This window comes from Ambystoma mexicanum, chromosome 6p (assembly GCF_040938575.1).
Source record: "Ambystoma mexicanum isolate Mex_15411 chromosome 6p, UKY_AmexF1_1, whole genome shotgun sequence".
Classification (NCBI taxonomy): domain Eukaryota; kingdom Metazoa; phylum Chordata; class Amphibia; order Caudata; family Ambystomatidae; genus Ambystoma; species Ambystoma mexicanum.
The window spans coordinates 540,095,946-540,114,466 of NC_090935.1; the positions used below are offsets into that span (position 1 = coordinate 540,095,946).

An 18,521-nucleotide genomic window follows, 5' to 3' on the forward strand; every position below is an offset into this window, starting at 1 on the left:
TGGGTGCTCATTCGAAGGTCTCTGTTAGGTATCCAACCGAAAAGATGCAATTATTTAAAAAAAAGAGAATTGAGAACTCAAAGTGGTCCTGCAACTGTTCAAGCCAAACCCTGTGCACATTCAATAGTCTTCGATGGTTGATGTAAAATTGACAATGGCCCAAGTCCGGCAGAGGGAGTCTAATTGTGTTCAAGGGATCTCAGCCCACCAGAGGGGGATCCAGGGTGAACCGCGAGTTACCCAAAAAAGAAGAACCTACGAACATTGTGTGATAAAGTGAAAGGTGAAAGACAGGCTTGAGCCCAACAGAGGGAAGCCTGTGCAGAATCTTATGCTAAAAGGATCTGAGCCTGGCTGAGGGGCATCTGGGTGGATAGTGACTCACCCAATGTGATTACTTGTGAAAATCTAGACGGGAAAAGAACTTGTTTATTTGGTTGCATCAGGCCCTTTGAGGAAGAGACTTTGAGAAGCAAGGAGACTTAAGCTCTGAAGGCCCCGATGCTGATGAGTGAACTGTAACCTCATGCTAAAGAAGCCAGAGACTGTGCTACACCGAGTGAACTGCCTTATCCCGTACTAAAAACATGGGGAAGGGAGGCCAACGGCCTGAAAACCTAACATATCGTTTTGAACACTTCTTTCTTTTTTATAACATTACTCCCCACACTATTATTTGTATTTAGAAGTAAGGATTGGCAATATGTTTTGTAGTATAGGACTTTCTATTTTGCCAAGACACCACTAGGACTGCGTTATTATTATTTGATGGTCGTAGCTTGCTCCCATAGATTTAGGTTTAGATAGGTGTTTATCATACCCTTTTTGATGTTCAATAAACACCCTTGAACTGTGTTCCCTTATGTCTGTCTTACTGTTGATGCCATGCCTCCCTTACACAATCTACATTTTTAAAGGAACACTGGACCTATGGATTATAACAGGGAACCCAGTCATGTTGTGGAAATGCTAATGTTCACTCTTAGATTTTGGGAGTTTTGTCTGCTCTAGGAAATACTCAAAATGCTTCATAATAACACCTAACATGCTTGCTTTATCAAATATGCCTAGAAACAAACATCATGCCACAGTAAGAAATGGCTAGACTGGATACCTCAAAATGCCAGTGTAGCCACATAATAACACTTAACAGGCTTGCTTTATGATAGATGTTAGGGAGAATTCTCATCTCATGGCTAATTTCCCTTACCTAGTGAGTCCCTCAGCAGCTTTGCTGGATCTCTGGAGTTATTTCTTTCCACTTGGTAAGAGTGTGAGCTTTTCACCACTCTTATTTGTGTTTTGCTATGTGTTTTTACCTGTGTTTTGCTATGCTATGTGTTTTGCTATGTGTTTTTACCTGTTTTTATGATTGTGGACTCTGGAGTACACCACTTCAGTAGCCCCCTCCTTTTGTGTGTCACACAGCACCTTCTGTGCAGTGACACAGGGTTGTCATTCAGACTTCCCCCGACTCCATTTCTGAGGCTGACTACTGTCCCTCAGAAAAGGGTAAAGTTACCATTAACTTTACTTAGTCAAATTAACCACAGATCTGGTACACCCCATTTTACATGGAGTACTGGAAGGGTTAACTCTTAGCACTTTTTTATCTGTACCTCGTAGAGCATTGTTTCGCTCTTTTAACATTTAGACATGGCTGGTGGCAGTGGTATCTACCCGAATTTCCTACCGCGGTTATCTTATATAACTGTGGTAATATTGTAGGCTATTGTGTTAGCCTCGAACTTAAACCCGCTCGACCAAATACTTTTTCTTTTGGCTCCGGTGCGGTTTATTCGCCATTTCTTTTTGTTACAATCCTTCTTGTGTTTTACTTTGTGTGGCAAACTAGGTTTGCTTCTTTGTTCACTGTCTATTGGTGGGCTTCTGCCAAGAAGCCCTCCTCAAGGCGCCTGGGTGTCTAGGTGGGCTGAATGTGAGGGAGGGGTGTAGTCACCCCCTGCACAGGGTATCCTAGGAAACCCAAGTTGCACTTTTTCATGATTGGCTGAGGTGGTTGTCCAGGCTGGACAACCCCCCTGCTATGTGATTGACAGCCAGGCTGTGTGAATGGGGGATTTTCGCATAAAAGGCAGGTCTCTTGGGCTGGAAGTCAGAGAGTCACCACTGGAACTACAAGGAACCAAAAAGAAGCGGAGGAGAGGTCGACTGCTGCAACTATCCCGTACTGGTGAAGCCCTGCTGCAGTCCTGAGCTATCTACCCTTCAACGACTAAGAGGAGATCCAGTCCGGAGTCTTCTTCCCTTGAGCCTTGTGTGGATAACCAGCTCATCTTCTTCAGGCAGAGGTCACCTTCGTGGTCGAAATAGATGCACACTGCTGTAATGGTCCAGATAGCCACCTGAAGAGCCTCTCCTGTTTTTAAGCAGCGCACCTTTTATTCATTGTTGCTGCTGCCGGCCTCATCCCTGTGTGGTGTAGACCCCCTTCATCGTCCTTCTTCGTGCCGAAGCCAGGAATCATGGGTCTACGGGAAACTACCAGGAACAACTGCCGTGGCACCAGCTTTTTCTTTGAAAAGGTACTGTGTCGTGCTTGAGGAATTTTGGGTGAAATCCATATTTCTCGCTTATAAGGCTTGCCCTTATTTTTCCCTCCTTCTTATAACTTTTGCTTCCGAACATTTGACAATATCTAAAGTACTCTTGGCAACTTTGAATCCCGAACTATCCTACGTGTGATCCTCGACACAGGAACCCAGTTCCAATTGACACTGGCTCCGGCCTCTTGACTCTTGTATTTTTGTCTATGAGTGTTCTTCGATTCTGTCTGCCTATCTAACATATTGCCTATGATTTTTGCCCCCAACTATCTCTGGGTATCTCAGGTGCTAAGTGTGTTTTTGCCCCGGTAGCATTTCTTCCTGCGGATACGTGTTTATTTAGTAAAAATAAAAAAAAAAAGTGTCAAAAAGTGATTGCAATCTTATTCACGGTAACGTGTATTGTTTCGTAACACCGGTTCTCTCGAACACAGGGTACTTTCCTTGATTTATACCGTACAAAGTGAATTAGTCAGGTGTAGTGTATTTAACGTGTGGTTTTACATTTTAATAGAAGTGTTGTGTTAATAACAAATGGTTTAAAAATAAATGTACTTATATTTTTTACCTGAAACCTTGAGCCAGTGTTTGCTTGAGCCACAGTAATTGTGTCCCTTTGTGTAATCTCTGCTACTGCTCACATACTCTTGAGATAAGCCTGGCTGCTCCACTACTGCTACCACTATAACCTAGTAGTACAGGCTTGTACCAAAGGTAAAACTTGTATTACCACCTGTAGTCTTAATTGTGTTGTGGTCACTAAGGGCACTTCACAGGATTCTGCCTAACACTGGTGTACAACGGTGAGGCTTTGGAAGTAGAGTGATGACACTTAGAGTGCTGCTATTGCTTGGGTTCAACTAACCACAAGGTTAACACCACTAATTCTATTTTACTGAGAAATCATGTCAAATATGGAAAGCTACACTGAAGAGAGTCTCTTGAACTACACTGCTGAGGTTTTGAGAACCATGTCTAGGAGCCTCTCTGGTAAAGGAAAGAAATCTGAATTGATTGCAAAGTTAATAGGAAAGCAAAGTCTGGAGAGTGGGTCAGAAGGGCCTACCCCTCCAGCAAATCTGGATACTGATGTTTCTGATTCTGAGAGTATTGATTTGGAAGAAGTAGATGAGTCCTTGTTAGGTAACCCTACAGCTCCTTTACCTGCTCAGAAAGCACAACCTCTGTCCACTGGGACCCCCACAGGACCTACACTTACTCCAGAATGTATTGCACTTCAAAAAATTAGACTTGAATTAGAAGTGAAACATATTGATGCACAAACTGCCATGAAACATCAAGAGTTAAGGCTCAGAGAAATGGAGCTGAACCATGAACTAGAGATGAAAAAGTTGTCTGTAGAAAATGCTTCTCTCCCGAGTCTTCTGGGTCTGCCAGCCCTAAGAGACCCCGTATGCCAAAGGAGATGATTGGTATGTATGAGACTAAACTTCATGTTTTGGATTGGTTACCAATGTTTGAGTACAATCATGGGATTCAAGGTATCTCAGGGAATCAGTTGATTCCCTGGCTTTTTTCCAGGCTTCCCCCTGTTGTAAGTGATGCTGTAATGGAGTTGGGGGAGGAGGATAAACAGGATTATGAATGTGTGAAGCTAGCATTAATAGCTAGATTTGGGAAGACCCCTTCCCAGTACCTTAAGAGGTTTAGAACCCTCGAAAAGCATGATGGTACCCCTTGGGCTACCTGGGTGTGTGAATGTTTGAAAAACTTAGATGGTTGGGTTAAGGGTTACAAAGTGAACACTGATGAAGGTTTGAGGAATCTTGTAATGTTGGAGTCTATTTTTGATGTCTGTTCCCCTGAGCTTAGACAGCACCTGGCGGATTCAAAGGAGATAGATCCTAAGAAGCTAGCTAAGGCTGCTGACTTGTGGGTTGCCAACAGGGCTACTCACAAGGATTCTGGGGCAACTCAGAAGAAGGATGAGGGAAAGCAGCCAAAGAAAGACTACAAAGAGAATTCCAATAATGCCAATCCAAAAGAGGGCCCCAAACATAACCAGGGTAAGCCACAAGGGAAACCGAATCAGGCTAGTGTACCATCTGGTCCCAAACCAGATGGAGGTCAGAGTAAACCCCCATTCCAAAGAGCATTTGGGAAATGCTTTGTTTGTGGACTACCTCACCATGTGAAAGGAGATCCCAGATGTAAGGGTAAACCTTCCAGGGTCAACACTGTCTCCTTAGCCTTCACCCAGGTGGATGAAGTACCTATGACCAGTGGAAACTTTCAGTTACTAGCTGATGAGCCCATGAGAGTCTCAGCTAGTGTTTCTTTAGTGTCCTTGGGTCTTTGGGAACAATAGCACTTACATATCTATAACTCAATCCCAGATAATACTAAAGAGTATTACAAAGATAGTGTTCTTGTGAATGGACAGGAGACCCCTGCCATCCGAGACACTGGAGCCAGCAAAACTGTGGTTGATGAATGTTTTGTCAAAGTGGAGGATTTTGCTAAGGCACCCAAACACTTAACCAAGTTAGCTGGAGGCCCTGTGCAAATGGTTCCCCAGTTACCAGCTCTCATCCAGTGTAATCACATGACTGTCAGGATACCTGTAACTGTGCAAAATAACGTGCCTGGGAGGGTCCTGCTGGGTAATGACCTTAAAACTCTTGGAGTTGTGTCTAGTACCCCCAGGCCCCCCAGCAGAAGGAAGCAGGAGCTCACAAGGTCTGCAAGGGAGGGAACCTTGAGAGGCTCTCCTGGGGACATGATAGAGGAAACTATCACCCCCAAGTCCACAGGACTTACTGCCATTGCAGGACAGGACAAGACAAAGGGGAAGCCTAAGTCTGCCAGCAAGAAACCAGCAAGCACTCCTGTTCCCAGAAGGACATCTCCAAGACTTTTCAAAGTCACATCTGTGACTCCCACACCAGCTGAGGCTGAGTGTGAGGTTCAACCCTGTATGGTCAAACTAGATACTGAGGAATCAGGTCTAGAAGAGGATTTTACCTTGGTAGGAGATCTGGACCCTGTTGGCCATCCTGAGCTGCAGTCTTTACTGGCAGAAGGTGGACCCAACAGAGAAGATTTCAGCAAGGGACAAAGAGAATGTCCTACCTTGGAAGGTCTTCGCCAACATGCATCTTCTCAGCTTAATGGCACTGAGCCTGGGAAGTACAGGTTGCACTGGTAAGATGGCCTCTTCTACAGTGAACCAACTGAGTCAACCCCTGGAGACTGCAAAAGGCTTGTAGTACCTCTAGTGAACTGACTCCAGTTTCTGCAGTTAGCCCACGAGATACCTTTGGCTGGTCACTTAAGTTTTAAGAAGACCCAGGAAAGGCTATCTCTTTACTTATATTGGCCTAAGATGGGTTCAGAAGTATACAAATCCTGCAGAAGCTGTCACACTTGCCAAACTTCTGGCAAGAGCGGATCCAAGAATGTGGCACCCTTAGTGCCTCTCCAATTAGTGGGAGTGCCTTTTGAGAGGGTCGGGATTGACATTGTTGGTCCTCTTGATCCTCCCACATCTTCAGGCAACAGGTTTTCCTGGTTGTAGTGGACCATGCCACTATATTTCCTGAAGCTATACCTATGAGGACTGTTACGGCTCCAGCTGTAGCTAAGGCCCTACTTGGTATTTTTACCAGAGTAGGTTTTCCTAAGGAGGTGATATCCGACTGGGGATCATATTTTGTGTCCAACTACATGCAAGCCATGTGGAAAACCTGTGGAGTAACCTACAAATTCTCAACTGCCTACCATCCCCAAACCAATGGATTGGTAGAGAGGTCTAACAGAACTATGAAGAGCATGATAGGTGCTTTAGAAGAACCCCTTAAGAGAAAGTGGGACCTACTGCCATGCCTTCTCTTTGCATATAGTGAAGTCCCTCAGGAGGGAGTAGGATTTAGTCCTTTCAAACTTCTTTATGGCCATGCAGTCAGAGGTCCATTGGCCCTGATTAAGGAGGGGTTGGCGAGTGCTCCTTCCCCCAAGCCAGTCAGAGTGACTGACTGACTATGTGATAGGTCTCCGGAGGAGAATGTCACACATGATGGCAGAGGCAACTGATAACTTGAAGGCTGGTCAAGCTCTGATCAAACATTGGCATGACCAGAAGGCTAACATGGTTGAGTTTACTTAAGACCAGCTTGTTCTTGTTATGGTCCCCACAAGGCAGAGGGCCTTGCAGGACAAATGGATAGGACCCTTCAAGGTTTTGGGTAAACTTGGAGAGGTGAACTATCTGGTGGACTTAGACAAACCTAAGGAGGCTCCCAGAGTCTTTCACACCAACCGTTTGAAGGCATATGTCTCTCGGCCTGACATAGGAGCCTTGCTTCTAGCTTCAGCTCAAGAGGAGGAGGAGAGTGAACCTCTGCCTGACCTCCTCAGAGGCTTACCTTTAGATGAGCAAGTGGAAGGAGTTCATCTCTCTTCCAGTCTCACATCTGACCAACAGGATGAGTGCAAGTTACTGTTAAATCAGTTTGCCTCCCTGTTCTCACTTTCACCAGGCTTAACCCCTTGGGGCCAGCATGATATACTCACTGGTGACTGTTTGCCTGTCAAAAGCAGGGGTTACAGAATGTCTGACAATGTAAGAACCCATATAAGGAATGAGGTCAACAAGATGCTTGATCTCGGGGTTATAGAGCCCTCTACTAGCCCATGGTCTAGCCTAGTTGTGCTTGTACCAAAGGCAGAATCCAAGGAGTTGAGATTCTGCGTGACCTATAGAGCTCTGAATGCACTTACCACGACTGATGCCCATCCTTTACCTAGGACAGATGAGCTGGTGGACAAACTTGGTGCAGCCAAGTACCTCAGCACATTCGACCTAACGTCAGGCTATTGGCAAATAGCCCTGACAGACCATGCCAAGGAGAAAACTGCATTTTCTACCCCAGCTGGTCTCTACCAATTCAAGGTAATGCCTTTTGGATTAAAGAATGCACCTACTACATTTCAGAGGATGGTCAATCAAGTTCTGAATGGGATGGAGGACCTCTGCATGGTATACTCGGATGACATTGCAGTGTTCAGCCCTACATGGAAATAACATATTGAACACCTAGGCTATGTATTGCAGGCTCTGGAAGAGGCCCATCTAACCATAAAGGTAAGCAAATGTCAAATTGGTCAGAGTTCAGTGGTCTACCTTGGACATGAGGTAGAAGGAGGTGAAATAAGGCCACTACCTAGCAAAGTACAAGCTGTACAAAACTGGGCCACCCCTACTACTCAAACCCAAGTGAGAGCCTTCTTAGGCCTCACTGGGTACTATAGGAACTTCATAGAGAACTATGGGACCATAGCTTCTTCCTTGAATGTCATCTCCTCTCCCAAATTTCCTAAAAAGGTCAAATGGAATGAGGAGTGCAATCAAGCATTTGAAGGTCTGAAGAAAGCCCTTTGTCAAGCTCCAGTCCTAAGAGCTCCTGACTATCACCAACCCTTCATTGTACAAAATGATGCTTCTAATGTAGGTATAGGTGCAGTCCTTAGTCAACTGGACGAGAAAGATATGGAACACCCCATTTGTTTTATCAGCAGGATGTTAAAGGATCCTGAGACAAGGTGGGCAACAATAGAATGAGAATGTTTTGCTATTGTGTGGTCACTGAAGAGGTTTAGACCATACTTGTATGGATCTACCTTCATCATTCAGACTGACCACCAACCCTTGAGATGGCTGATGCAAATGAAAGGGGAAAACCCAAAGTTACTCAGATGGTCAATCTGCCTGCAAGGATTTGATTTTTCCATTGAGCACAGAGCAGGAAGTCACCACCAAAATGCTGATAGTCTCTTTAGGATGTTTGTAACCGACTAGAGGTATGAGAACCATCCAGGAGTGGATTAAATCCTCCTGTACCTTAGTCTGGGGGGGCGAGTGTTAGGGAGAATTGAGGGGGGCTCTCATTAGGGGGCGTGTCCTTAGGCCACACCCCCTAACTAGGGCCCCCCTCGATTTCCAATCCCACTTAAAGCACTGCTTGAAGGTGATATGTGCATGCAGTGGGAGCCGGTGAAAGTGGATGAGGGCCGGGGTGTCGTAGTCCTATCTTCATAGACCCTTAATGAGGGGGGCGGGCACCACGGTCGAACTGGGGCATAAAATTCTTTCGGACACCAATTAAAAAGTGGGCCACAGTTGCAAATGGCAATTCATTCTTTTTGTGATAGACTGTTTGAGTAGATCCAAGGGGGAAGGGGTTCAATAAAATGTGATGCAAATTGTGCTTTTTAAAGACTATTTATTCAGTAACACTGGTCAAAACTACGAGCCCCTCGGTGAAGAGCTTATCAAACGGTCCCACACGGGCCATATAAATTGCCCACTTTGACCAAGAAAACTGGCACATACTAGCATTTTGTGTTTTTGGTCCGGGCATTGTCCTATAGGCCAGTCCAAGCCTAGCGGTCACATGTAGGACACTTCTCAGGGGGCCCAAGAGGAGGGCATTGCCCCCATTGCAGTTGGCATAGGACCAGTGCTTGCAACATTGAAGCTGCTCCTGAATTGTCTCATTAGAATGTGTAAAGAAGTTAGATGCCCCCACACAAGCAGGGTTGCCTCTCCCGTAAAGTCTCTGATATAGCCCCGCTACCATAATGTGAAGGGTTAGTGCCCCCTCCACCAGAACGTTCGTCTAGGTGCACCCCTGGATCAGACCGCTGGTTTTTGTCAAAATCAAACTGCAGCACAGGGGCACACTCTGGCTCGGCCTTGCTGTGCTTAAACCATTCAAATTTGATGTTACCATAGAATGCAGTTTTACGGGTTTTAATCCATGTTTTGATGAAACATTAAAAGAGCAGGTGGTGGGAACAAGTTGAAGTATAATTACCCTTAGTGTTCGAACATGCAACCTTCTAGTCCACGAATATATATTATAATATGACAGTTAATAAGAGGTTGAGGGCAGCAGGTGGTGCTCATGCGCCATGTTCCAGCATCAGCCATGCCTTCACTCTCACAGAGGTGGGTTGCTCTGTGAGTGACAGGTGGACTTGGAATCTGACGGGGAAGATAGGGGCGCGCGCAGACCAAGCCCTTGGAAGCCCTCATCCACCGCAGGCTGCCGTCCCCAGTGAGTGCGCAGCCGAGGCTCGCACGGCCGCTCTTTTATCTAGGATGCCAGGGGCTGTCGCCGAGGCCTGCTCCAGTTACTACACAGTCAATAACACTTATGTGGACACTTTCGGATGCCCCGGGCAGGGAGATAACGCCGAGCTGATCTATTGCTGTGGCTTTGTGGACATGAAATATTGCTGCAGTGAACCCGGAAACTACTTCCCGTACAAGCATGGCTACATGTGGACCCTCAGGTAAGGAGGCTGGAAGGCGGGATTTTAGCCAAAGTACTTCCGTTTGGGGGAATGTTAATGCGTGTAATTGAGCGGTAGGTCTTGTGGGAATTAGAACCAGCACCGCGGCTACGTTGTTTTCTTCAGAAACATGTACAAAGTAGTGGCTAAAATGATAGCGTGCAGCAAATATAACATGCCTCAGTGCAGCGGGTGCGCCTCATCTCCCAGAAGCGCCAGGTTCAGTACGGAGCGCTCCTGGGCGGGCTCCGGAGGGTGCCTTTCCATGCGCACATTCTCCGCTATACATTTTGGAACTTCTTTCATCATAAATGTAACATGAAAATTCAGGTGGACCTGGGTTTCCATATTGCATGTGCACCAATAACAAAATGGATCGTAAATGCCACCTGCCATGTCTGTGCATGCCAGGCGGCCTTTACACGACTACCTATGGAAGTCCCCTCGCCTGAGCAGTTGCAAAACGCATGCAGATTCCATAGGAAACCGTAGGATGTCCCTCTGCATCATGATGTGGTTGGATTCCTAACAGAGCGGATTGCGGTGGCGGAATCGCAGAGGCCTATCTGTGTGCGTAAATAGCATGTGTTATATGTTGTTTGCGTGCTTTTTACTAGCCGTTCTCTCCAGCAGCCTCCAGGAAGATGAGCGCCCAGGTGTTCCGCTTCTCATCACTTGACTAGTAGAATGTACTCGTGTTATCCGGAAAGATCATCACATCAAACTCTGCGGGTCCAATAGCAAGTAATGAGTTTGCAAGCGCAGAAGTGAAATAAAGTTACTTTTGGCAAGGAGCATATCACAGTTTTGAAAAATGGGGATGGATACAATGAAATGTTGCCGTGCGCATCATTTAAGATTGAAAAGAGTCATGGCCCTGGTCCGAATGTTCACTGGATTTAAGCTAAAACGTGCTGCTGAGTTTTGGGATCAACCAGAAAGTAGGTTAGATGAGTTAGGTGAATTTAAGCACAGACAGCCAAGGTAGATACACTGAGCGTCATAGGGGATATCAGCACCCGATAAGTACAGTTCCTAGAAACATCAAAACCTTTAGTGGATTATGCTAGAAAGTATTTTGGAATTGAAACACTTGCCATTGGAATGGCTTCTTCGCTCCTCAGACTGCCTGGGTGGCTAGCGGTGCGCAGCAATTGATTCATGTCCCATTATAGACCGAGCTAGGGGTCATTATCACAGGGTAATGACCCGCCATTCATCTTGGGCGATAAGTTGGGAAAGGGTCATTATCTCCAGCAATAATGACCCCTCCCGTGGTCTACAAGGCTATTAGCACATAATGGTAGTAGCAGTACCTGTTTTGGAGTTTTGGTGGTGAAGTAAAAAACGTTACTTTAATAGTGAGGAAAGTAAATATGCAAACTGAATTAATTAATTAAATGTGTTTTCATATCGTAGTATTAAAATAACAAAGTGTTTTGATAAAATAAGCATTTTAATTGTAAACATGTTTAAACTGGAGCAGGTTTAACATGGCCATGCATTAGGTGTCACATGAAACTGAACGGTTTCTCTATAAGAAGGAGAAACCATTTACTTATGTTGTAGCTTTCTCCTCGGTGAGATGAATTGGATGTTGCAGCAAAAATAATGGTCCCCCCAGAGAGGAAGTGACTTGATGAAAGAAATGTTGCCTGTAAATTGCATTGTTGTTTCTCTCTCTGCTTTTGAAGTCAGGATGTTCAGAATACAGTCAATACCAGTAGTTATTCACTGCACTCTGAACATTCTGATTGGCTGAGAGGAGGTCAATAAACATCTCCATTTCTAATAGTCTGTAATGGGAACAATTCCATAGGTACTTATTTTATTTGCTTCAAGTACCCAGGGATTAATTCCCATAGGAGTATAGTTTTTGCCACCTTGCCCATCACCAGTGGGTTGTACGTTTCTGTGTCTGGTAGGTTACAGCACTAATGGCAGATTGGGATGGTACAGTATGCACGACTAGGGGTTACCAGACTGTGTTCTATTTCTCTAGGCCAGGTTTACTGAGGTGCAGATTCCCCTAGGTCAAGTTGGCCTGTGTGGTAAGCCTTACTGCTAATGACTGTCTGAATGGTGAGTGCCTACCACCAGGTTCCGTCAGACTAACATTTGCTGGGATTGGCAGATTTTCTGTTGGAGTTAAGTCATGAAACATTGTTCAACACCCACATCCCCTAGGTCCTATTTGGTAAGCCCTAGTGCTGATGCCTGTCTGGGTAGTGAGGGTGTGTATGACAGAGTTATGAAATTTTGAGGTCTGAGGAAATTGGGTTCTCCTAGAGGCAGATTCTGATACACATTCTGGTTTTGCAACGTCCCCTAGGTGGGTAGGATGAAGAGGGAAAGAGGGTAGTGCTCTGTTAAATGCTCCAGCCTGAGAAGTGAGGAGCCGAAGGGCGTGATGTCAGCTTTAGACCTGCAAAGCTGTGATCACAGGATTGGTATCTGGTAATGAACACCAACATACACCTGCACCGGTCAAGCCTCACGCAGATACCCAAGCTGAAAGGTTTTCCTTTGGATAGGGATTCAAAGAGGGGCAGCCCTTGTTGGCATCCGATAATCTGCAGCTAGCGAAGGTTGAGTCCCATGTTAATGGAGGGTAAACAGGGCTGGCTCAGGATGATGCCCACCATTGAAAACAGGTTGCATCAATAGAAAAATAAATAGGACATTTGGAGCATGGACATTGAAACTAATGGAATAGAGATTTGGGTAGTTGCTGTCATAGAGGATGGAGAGGATACTAGTGTCAAGCAAACTGAGTGCGCTTGACCTCTTTAGAGAGGCAGATGTACACGTCACCTTTAGTGCCCACCCCCTCACCTCCGAAATACTGGAAGCACCGAAAGAGATCACTGTTTGTGACACCTGGTAACATCCCAATACCACATCGAAGGTATGAGAGACGTTATGCACCCAGATAACCATATTGAATGTACCGTCAAACTGAAATGGTAGACATGAGTTTGCAGACACCACAGGACATAGAAGAGCTATAAGTACTGTGGGACAGAAGAGAAATGACATCACAAAGAAAGAAGATACATAGACGCACTGAATCTGATGAATGTATGTCCAAGGAATGAAGGATGTAGTGTGTATTTTATTTATTTGTAACGCGCAACCATCATGCCCGGGGACATCAGGGCGCCAAACTTGAAATTATTTACATACATAGTTACATACAAATATTTACAGCAGTAGTTGAAGTGATGAGAAATAAAGGCAGACATGTAAAACGAGCAGGGATCATTGCATTGGGATCAGAACATAACAGGGAGAACAGACGAGGTCATAGTCTTAACAAAGTTCAGCTAGTAGCAAAAGCCATAAAATTAACAAGGAGTCAGAGGCAGAAGCAGGCGACTGCAAACTGTGGTGCATGGAGCAATAGCGGAAAGTCTCAGTTATGAGCAAGGAGCCACAATTTCGTTTTCAGCTTGAAGGAGTTAAATGAGTCCTCGGATCTGACGGTCACCAGGAGAGTGTTCCATAGCTTAGATGCTAGGACAGGGAAGCTCACGCCACCAGCTTTTGGACATTTGAACCTTGGGATCGATAGGCAGTGGGTCTGGGTGGTTCTTTGAGGTCGGGTGGAAGTGTGGATGAGAGTCGGTTGCAGAGCTAGGCGGGGGCCTTGTTCGCCAGGCATTTGTGTGTAAGGGCGAGTGTTTTCAGTGAGATTCTCTGCTTGACAGGTAACCAGTGTAGATTAGTTCTGGCTTCAGAAATGTGGTGGTTTCTGGGAATGTTTAGCGCTGCCCTGATGGCATTGTTCTGGGTGATTTGTAGTTTATTCAAGTTGCCTTGACTAGTCCCCAGGTAGAGGGCACTACAATAGTCAATTTTTGACATGATGAGCGTTCTGGTGCTGTTAGGAGTAGTCAGAAATGGTCTACAAGCTGCAATAAGTTTACAGGTGTAAGCAGAGGCTGATCTAACTGCATTTGTTGGTCGTGACAGTGATAGAATGGCGTCCAGACAGAAACCTAATGTTTTTGTGTCTTTAGAGACCTTAATGATATTTCCATCAATGATGAATGACTGGTAAGATGGATCGAGTTTGTTGAGACGTTGCAAGGAGCCTAAAATGAGGAGCTCCATCTTGTCGTCGTTGAGACATAATTCATGTTGGGCCATCCAGGCCTGGATGGCCAGATAGACATCGTTCAAGGCCTTGGTATCAGCCGTATAATCGCCAGTGATGGGAATGAGTATCTGTGTGTCTTCAGCATAGTTAGTGTAGGAGACACCCAGATAGTCAAGTACATCAAAGAGAGGTTTCGTGAAGACGTTATAGAGTGTAGGTGACAGGCAGGAACCTTGAGGGACGCCGCAGTGAATCGGAGCGGGGTCGGCGGCTGCAGAGGGTGAGAAGACCCTCACGGATCTGTTACTCAGAAAGGATTTGATCCAAGTCGTTGCTGAGTCAGAGAAGTGGGCAGCAGAATGAAGGTGTCGGCATAGAATTTGGTGATTGACCAGATCAAACGCCGTAGAGAGGTCTAGGAGTAGTAGCAAGGCTAATTTCCCATTGTCTTTCAAGACCTCGATTTGGGTTTTCAAGTCTCTCAAGGCTGTTTCGCTCCCATGTCTGGGACGGAATCCTGATTGCCTTGTCTTGAATCTGCAAGTATGCGGCACGGTCTAAAATCTTGAGCAAGAACGGGACAGTGGTTATGGGTCTGAAATTGGTGCATATGCTTGGGTCTAAGGAAGGTTTTTTTACCAGAGGGATAACCCATGCATCCTTGAGGTTGTCCGGGACAGTACCTGATTTAAAGGAGGAGTTAATGAAGGCTGTGATGAAAGGGGCCAGGTCATGTGCAGAATCCTTAATGATAGGAGCAGGGCAGGGATCGCCTTGGCAGTTAGACGGTTTGATTCTCTTATTAATGTCTTCCACCTCAACAGTGGTGAGTGGAGAGAAGGCAAAAGGTTTGATATTAAGAGAGGCAAGATGAGCGACCCTTGATGGGGTTGGTGGACGATTGTCCAGTTTCAGGCTGTCTTGTTTGTCTTTGATTTTAGATTGTAGAGTGGAGATTTTATTCAATAGAGCGGACTGAATGTTGGCACACCTTTTACTAGCTCTTTCGTGTTCGAGTCTGCTTGTATAATGCGGTTATTGAGAGACTCCTTTTTTGCAGTGATAATAGCATCTTTATAAGAAAGGGAGGCAAGGATGAAGCTGTCCTTATGCTAACTGAAACAATGAAGTAAACATATATGCAAATATGAAGAAAACCATATACATGAATACGATAAGTGACAAGAGATGCAGTAGATGTATATAAGCAGAAATTCAAGGTAGATAAGACAACTTAGAAGCTTGCTAAATTAGGAAATATAATGTGAGCCATGTTAAGAAAATGGACGTTGGCATCGTATAATAGTAAGCAAGAATTATCTAGGAGAGAGACCCAGGCTGCAGGGCTGACAAGTGCTGGAATACAGCTTTGTGCAAGAACAAAGGGTATTTGCTTGGCTCAGGATCAAGGATGCCACAGCAAGAAGCAACTGCAAGGAACAAAAGGAGTGGAAGAGGAAAAGCCATGTATGTAAGACATATTTCTCTCAGATTAATGAAAGTGTCACGACCCTCGCCCAAATCCCCTTCTGGCAAACCCATTGGCCAGGTGGAGTCAGGACTCGGGCCTCTAGAGCCTGGCATCCTCTTCAAAACCCCTTATACACATGAACAACACTGTGCTTGGGAACTACTTTATTGTATTGTCAGCCAACATGGAGGCATCCACATAGCTTGGTTCCTAAGAAACAAGCTATGCGGTCTAGTGTTTTGGGTGTGGCAGGCCTGGAACTACTTTTCCTGGTGCTACTTTACCTGGGCTATATAAACCACACCCTGACTGCAGAGCATGCTTTGTGTTACTTTGCAGCTTGCAACGTGACGCTCATCGTGTCCAGCTATTCCCTCGAACCTCGGAGAAGCAGAAACTGCAAGGAGACAAAAGGAACATCATTAGCAACAGCATCTTACCTGCAGTCTTCATCTTTAAACACTCGCAGTTACTGAGAACAGCTTCCTCGAATCAGCACGCCTTCCGGACAGAACGAACTGAAAGAGGAAGATAGAGGCAACATTAAAGAAAGCTGTAGAGACATTTACAAATTACGAACTGCTCAAAAGGCTTACCTGGCTGGTCGCCTCTCGGCTGGCACCACTCCGGACATTCCAGTCGCGCTGAAAAACACTGTGACCTACAAGGAAGGAAAACGCATGTTAGCAAAGGCAAGACTTTGCAGCGCTGCGCATAGCGCTTACTTACCGCATCATAGCGCTCTTAATGCGCCATCATTTACCAGCGGGGCTCAACCAAGCCAGTTCGCCGCGCTGAAGCTCTGCATACCTAAGGAAGAAAAAAAGAGTCATTTTAAACAAAGAAAGACATGCAGGAAAGCAACAAAACTAAAGAACAGCAATAAGACCTACCTGAACAATATCAAACGGGCCGGCGTCAGTGAAGTAACTAGACTGCACTCGCCCATGAAAGACAACGCGCCCCTGCAAAGAAGGCAGGACGGAGAGCACGCCTCATTCTACCACAAGGCAGAACCTTCCCCGCAGACCACATCAGGGCATAGCTGAGAAGCATACCATCGAGTAACCCAGCTGGGTGGCGTCCCTGTGGATACCACGTGAGCGTAACAGAACACGAAGCCTACCATAACAAATCCACCTGGGCGCCATGGACACATCAGAAATGGACCAATTGGCCCAATCACTAGGAGAGCTTCGTGCTGAGGTTCATTCTGCCCGACAAGAGACTAATGCCCTCCGGAGATACCTAATAGTGACCAAAGAACGCACTGAAGAGATTAGCAGGCAATACTTGATATGATATGATATGATATGGCATTTGTAACGCGCCTACACACCTGCAATCACAGGCAGAACAGACAGCTCTGCCTGGAAGCAATCCAACGATGCAAAACCCCGCCATACCACCCACTCCGATACAGATCACGTTACCTGGAACAGTGCCCCTGGCACCACCAGAAAGGTTCTCAGGCGACCCACGGAAGTATGCACCATTCATCAATCAGTGCCGCCTTCATTTTCTTTGTAGGCCTGGAGCATTTCCAAACGACCATGCTCGGGTAGCTTTTGTCTTATCATACCTGAGTGGTGGTGCAGAAGATTGGTCGGTGCCGTTGGTAACCCATGACGATCCTCTATTACATGACTTTGGGGGGTTCCAGAGAGAAATGGAAAAACGTTTTGCTCGTCATGCCCAGGAACAAGCAGTAGACAATGAACTCTTGTCCCTCCGACAGGGGAATCAGGACTTGTTAACGTACTTTGCTACCTTCAACAGACTGGTTGCCGAAGCTAGGTGGCCAGAAAACAAAAGAACCACGTTATTCCATCGAGGCTTACGAGGCGAAATAAAGGATGTCTTAGCCCAGGTGGTTGATCCACCCAAAGACTGTGCAGAATTCGTAAATCTGGTCGTGCAGCTAGACCACCAGTTGCAGGACCAAAATGCAGACTGGTCTAAGACGGACCCTCGGACCGTGTATGTTCGACCAAGGGAAAACACACCCCGTGTACCTGAAAATGCTTTAGAACCCATGCAGATTGGAGGTATACGGCCTCCATTAACAAAACAAGAGCGGGCAAAAGAAGACAACAACAGCTTTGTTTGTATTGTGGGAAACCAGGACATTTCCTGAAGGACTGTGCAGTAAAACCCCCAAGAAGAACAGTCGAGGCCACAGAGAAGGATGAAGCTAAGGAATCGGGAAACTACCAAGCTCGACAAACGTAGAGGTCAGTTTGTCGAGTAAGAAGAAGGAGTTGCTGACCTCGCACTTTGCAATACCAGTGATCTTAATTAACCACCAACAGTCATCAGGAATGCATGCCGTTGAAGCATACATCGATAGCGGAGCAGTTGGAAATTATATTGATCAAGAACTGGCAGCAGAGATGGGGCTTCCTTTGTGTTCTAAGCCAACTATGGACACCGTAACCACAGTGGATGGGACTTAAATAGCTTCCGGACCAGTAACCCAGTGCACAGCCAGAGTAACCTTGCTGTGTCAGGACGGACATCGGGAGTCTATTTCATTAGATCTCATCAAGGCCCCGCAGTTCAGGCTAATACTAGGGATGCCATGGTTGGTTGCTCACAACCCTTTGATAGACTGGCGGGCACGAAAATTAGCCCTCCCCGGTGACTGCTGCCCTGCCTGCTATTACCAAGAGTAGAAACCTGACATCTGTATCCCCATGACTCCCGGAGCAACAGTATCAACCCTGGGAGCAACTAATACCTTGCCAAGTGAATACTATGATTTCCAGGATGTTTTCTGAAAGGACCAAGCCAATACATTGCCGCCGCACAGGCCCTATGACTGTCAGATCGACCTTGTTTCTGGTGCATAAATCCCTTGCAGCAGGATCTACACTCTCACAGAACCAGAAAACCTTCATTTGAAATCCTTTTTAGACCAGTACCTTGCAAACGGATTTATCCGTCCTTCGAAGTCCCCCGCAGCCAGTCCTTTGTTCTTCGTACCAAAAAAAAGGAAGGAGACTTGAGAACCTGTATTGACTACCGCGCATTGAACCAGATCACCGTGAAGAACCGCTACCCC

The 18,521-nt window shown here is 45.9% G+C and overlaps 1 protein-coding gene across 1 annotated transcript in view; it reads left to right on the forward strand.

Annotated features, from left to right (window-relative positions):
* Positions 1-9,589: 9,589 nt before the first annotated feature.
* The window catches only part of SHISAL2B (shisa like 2B), a 371,262-nt gene continuing 362,330 nt past the window's right edge, over positions 9,590-18,521 (forward strand). The window contains exon 1 of the mRNA XM_069626542.1: positions 9,590-9,884. Within this exon, the coding sequence (XP_069482643.1) occupies positions 9,691-9,884 (194 nt within the window). The 5' untranslated portion in view covers positions 9,590-9,690. The remainder of the gene's footprint in view (positions 9,885-18,521) is intronic.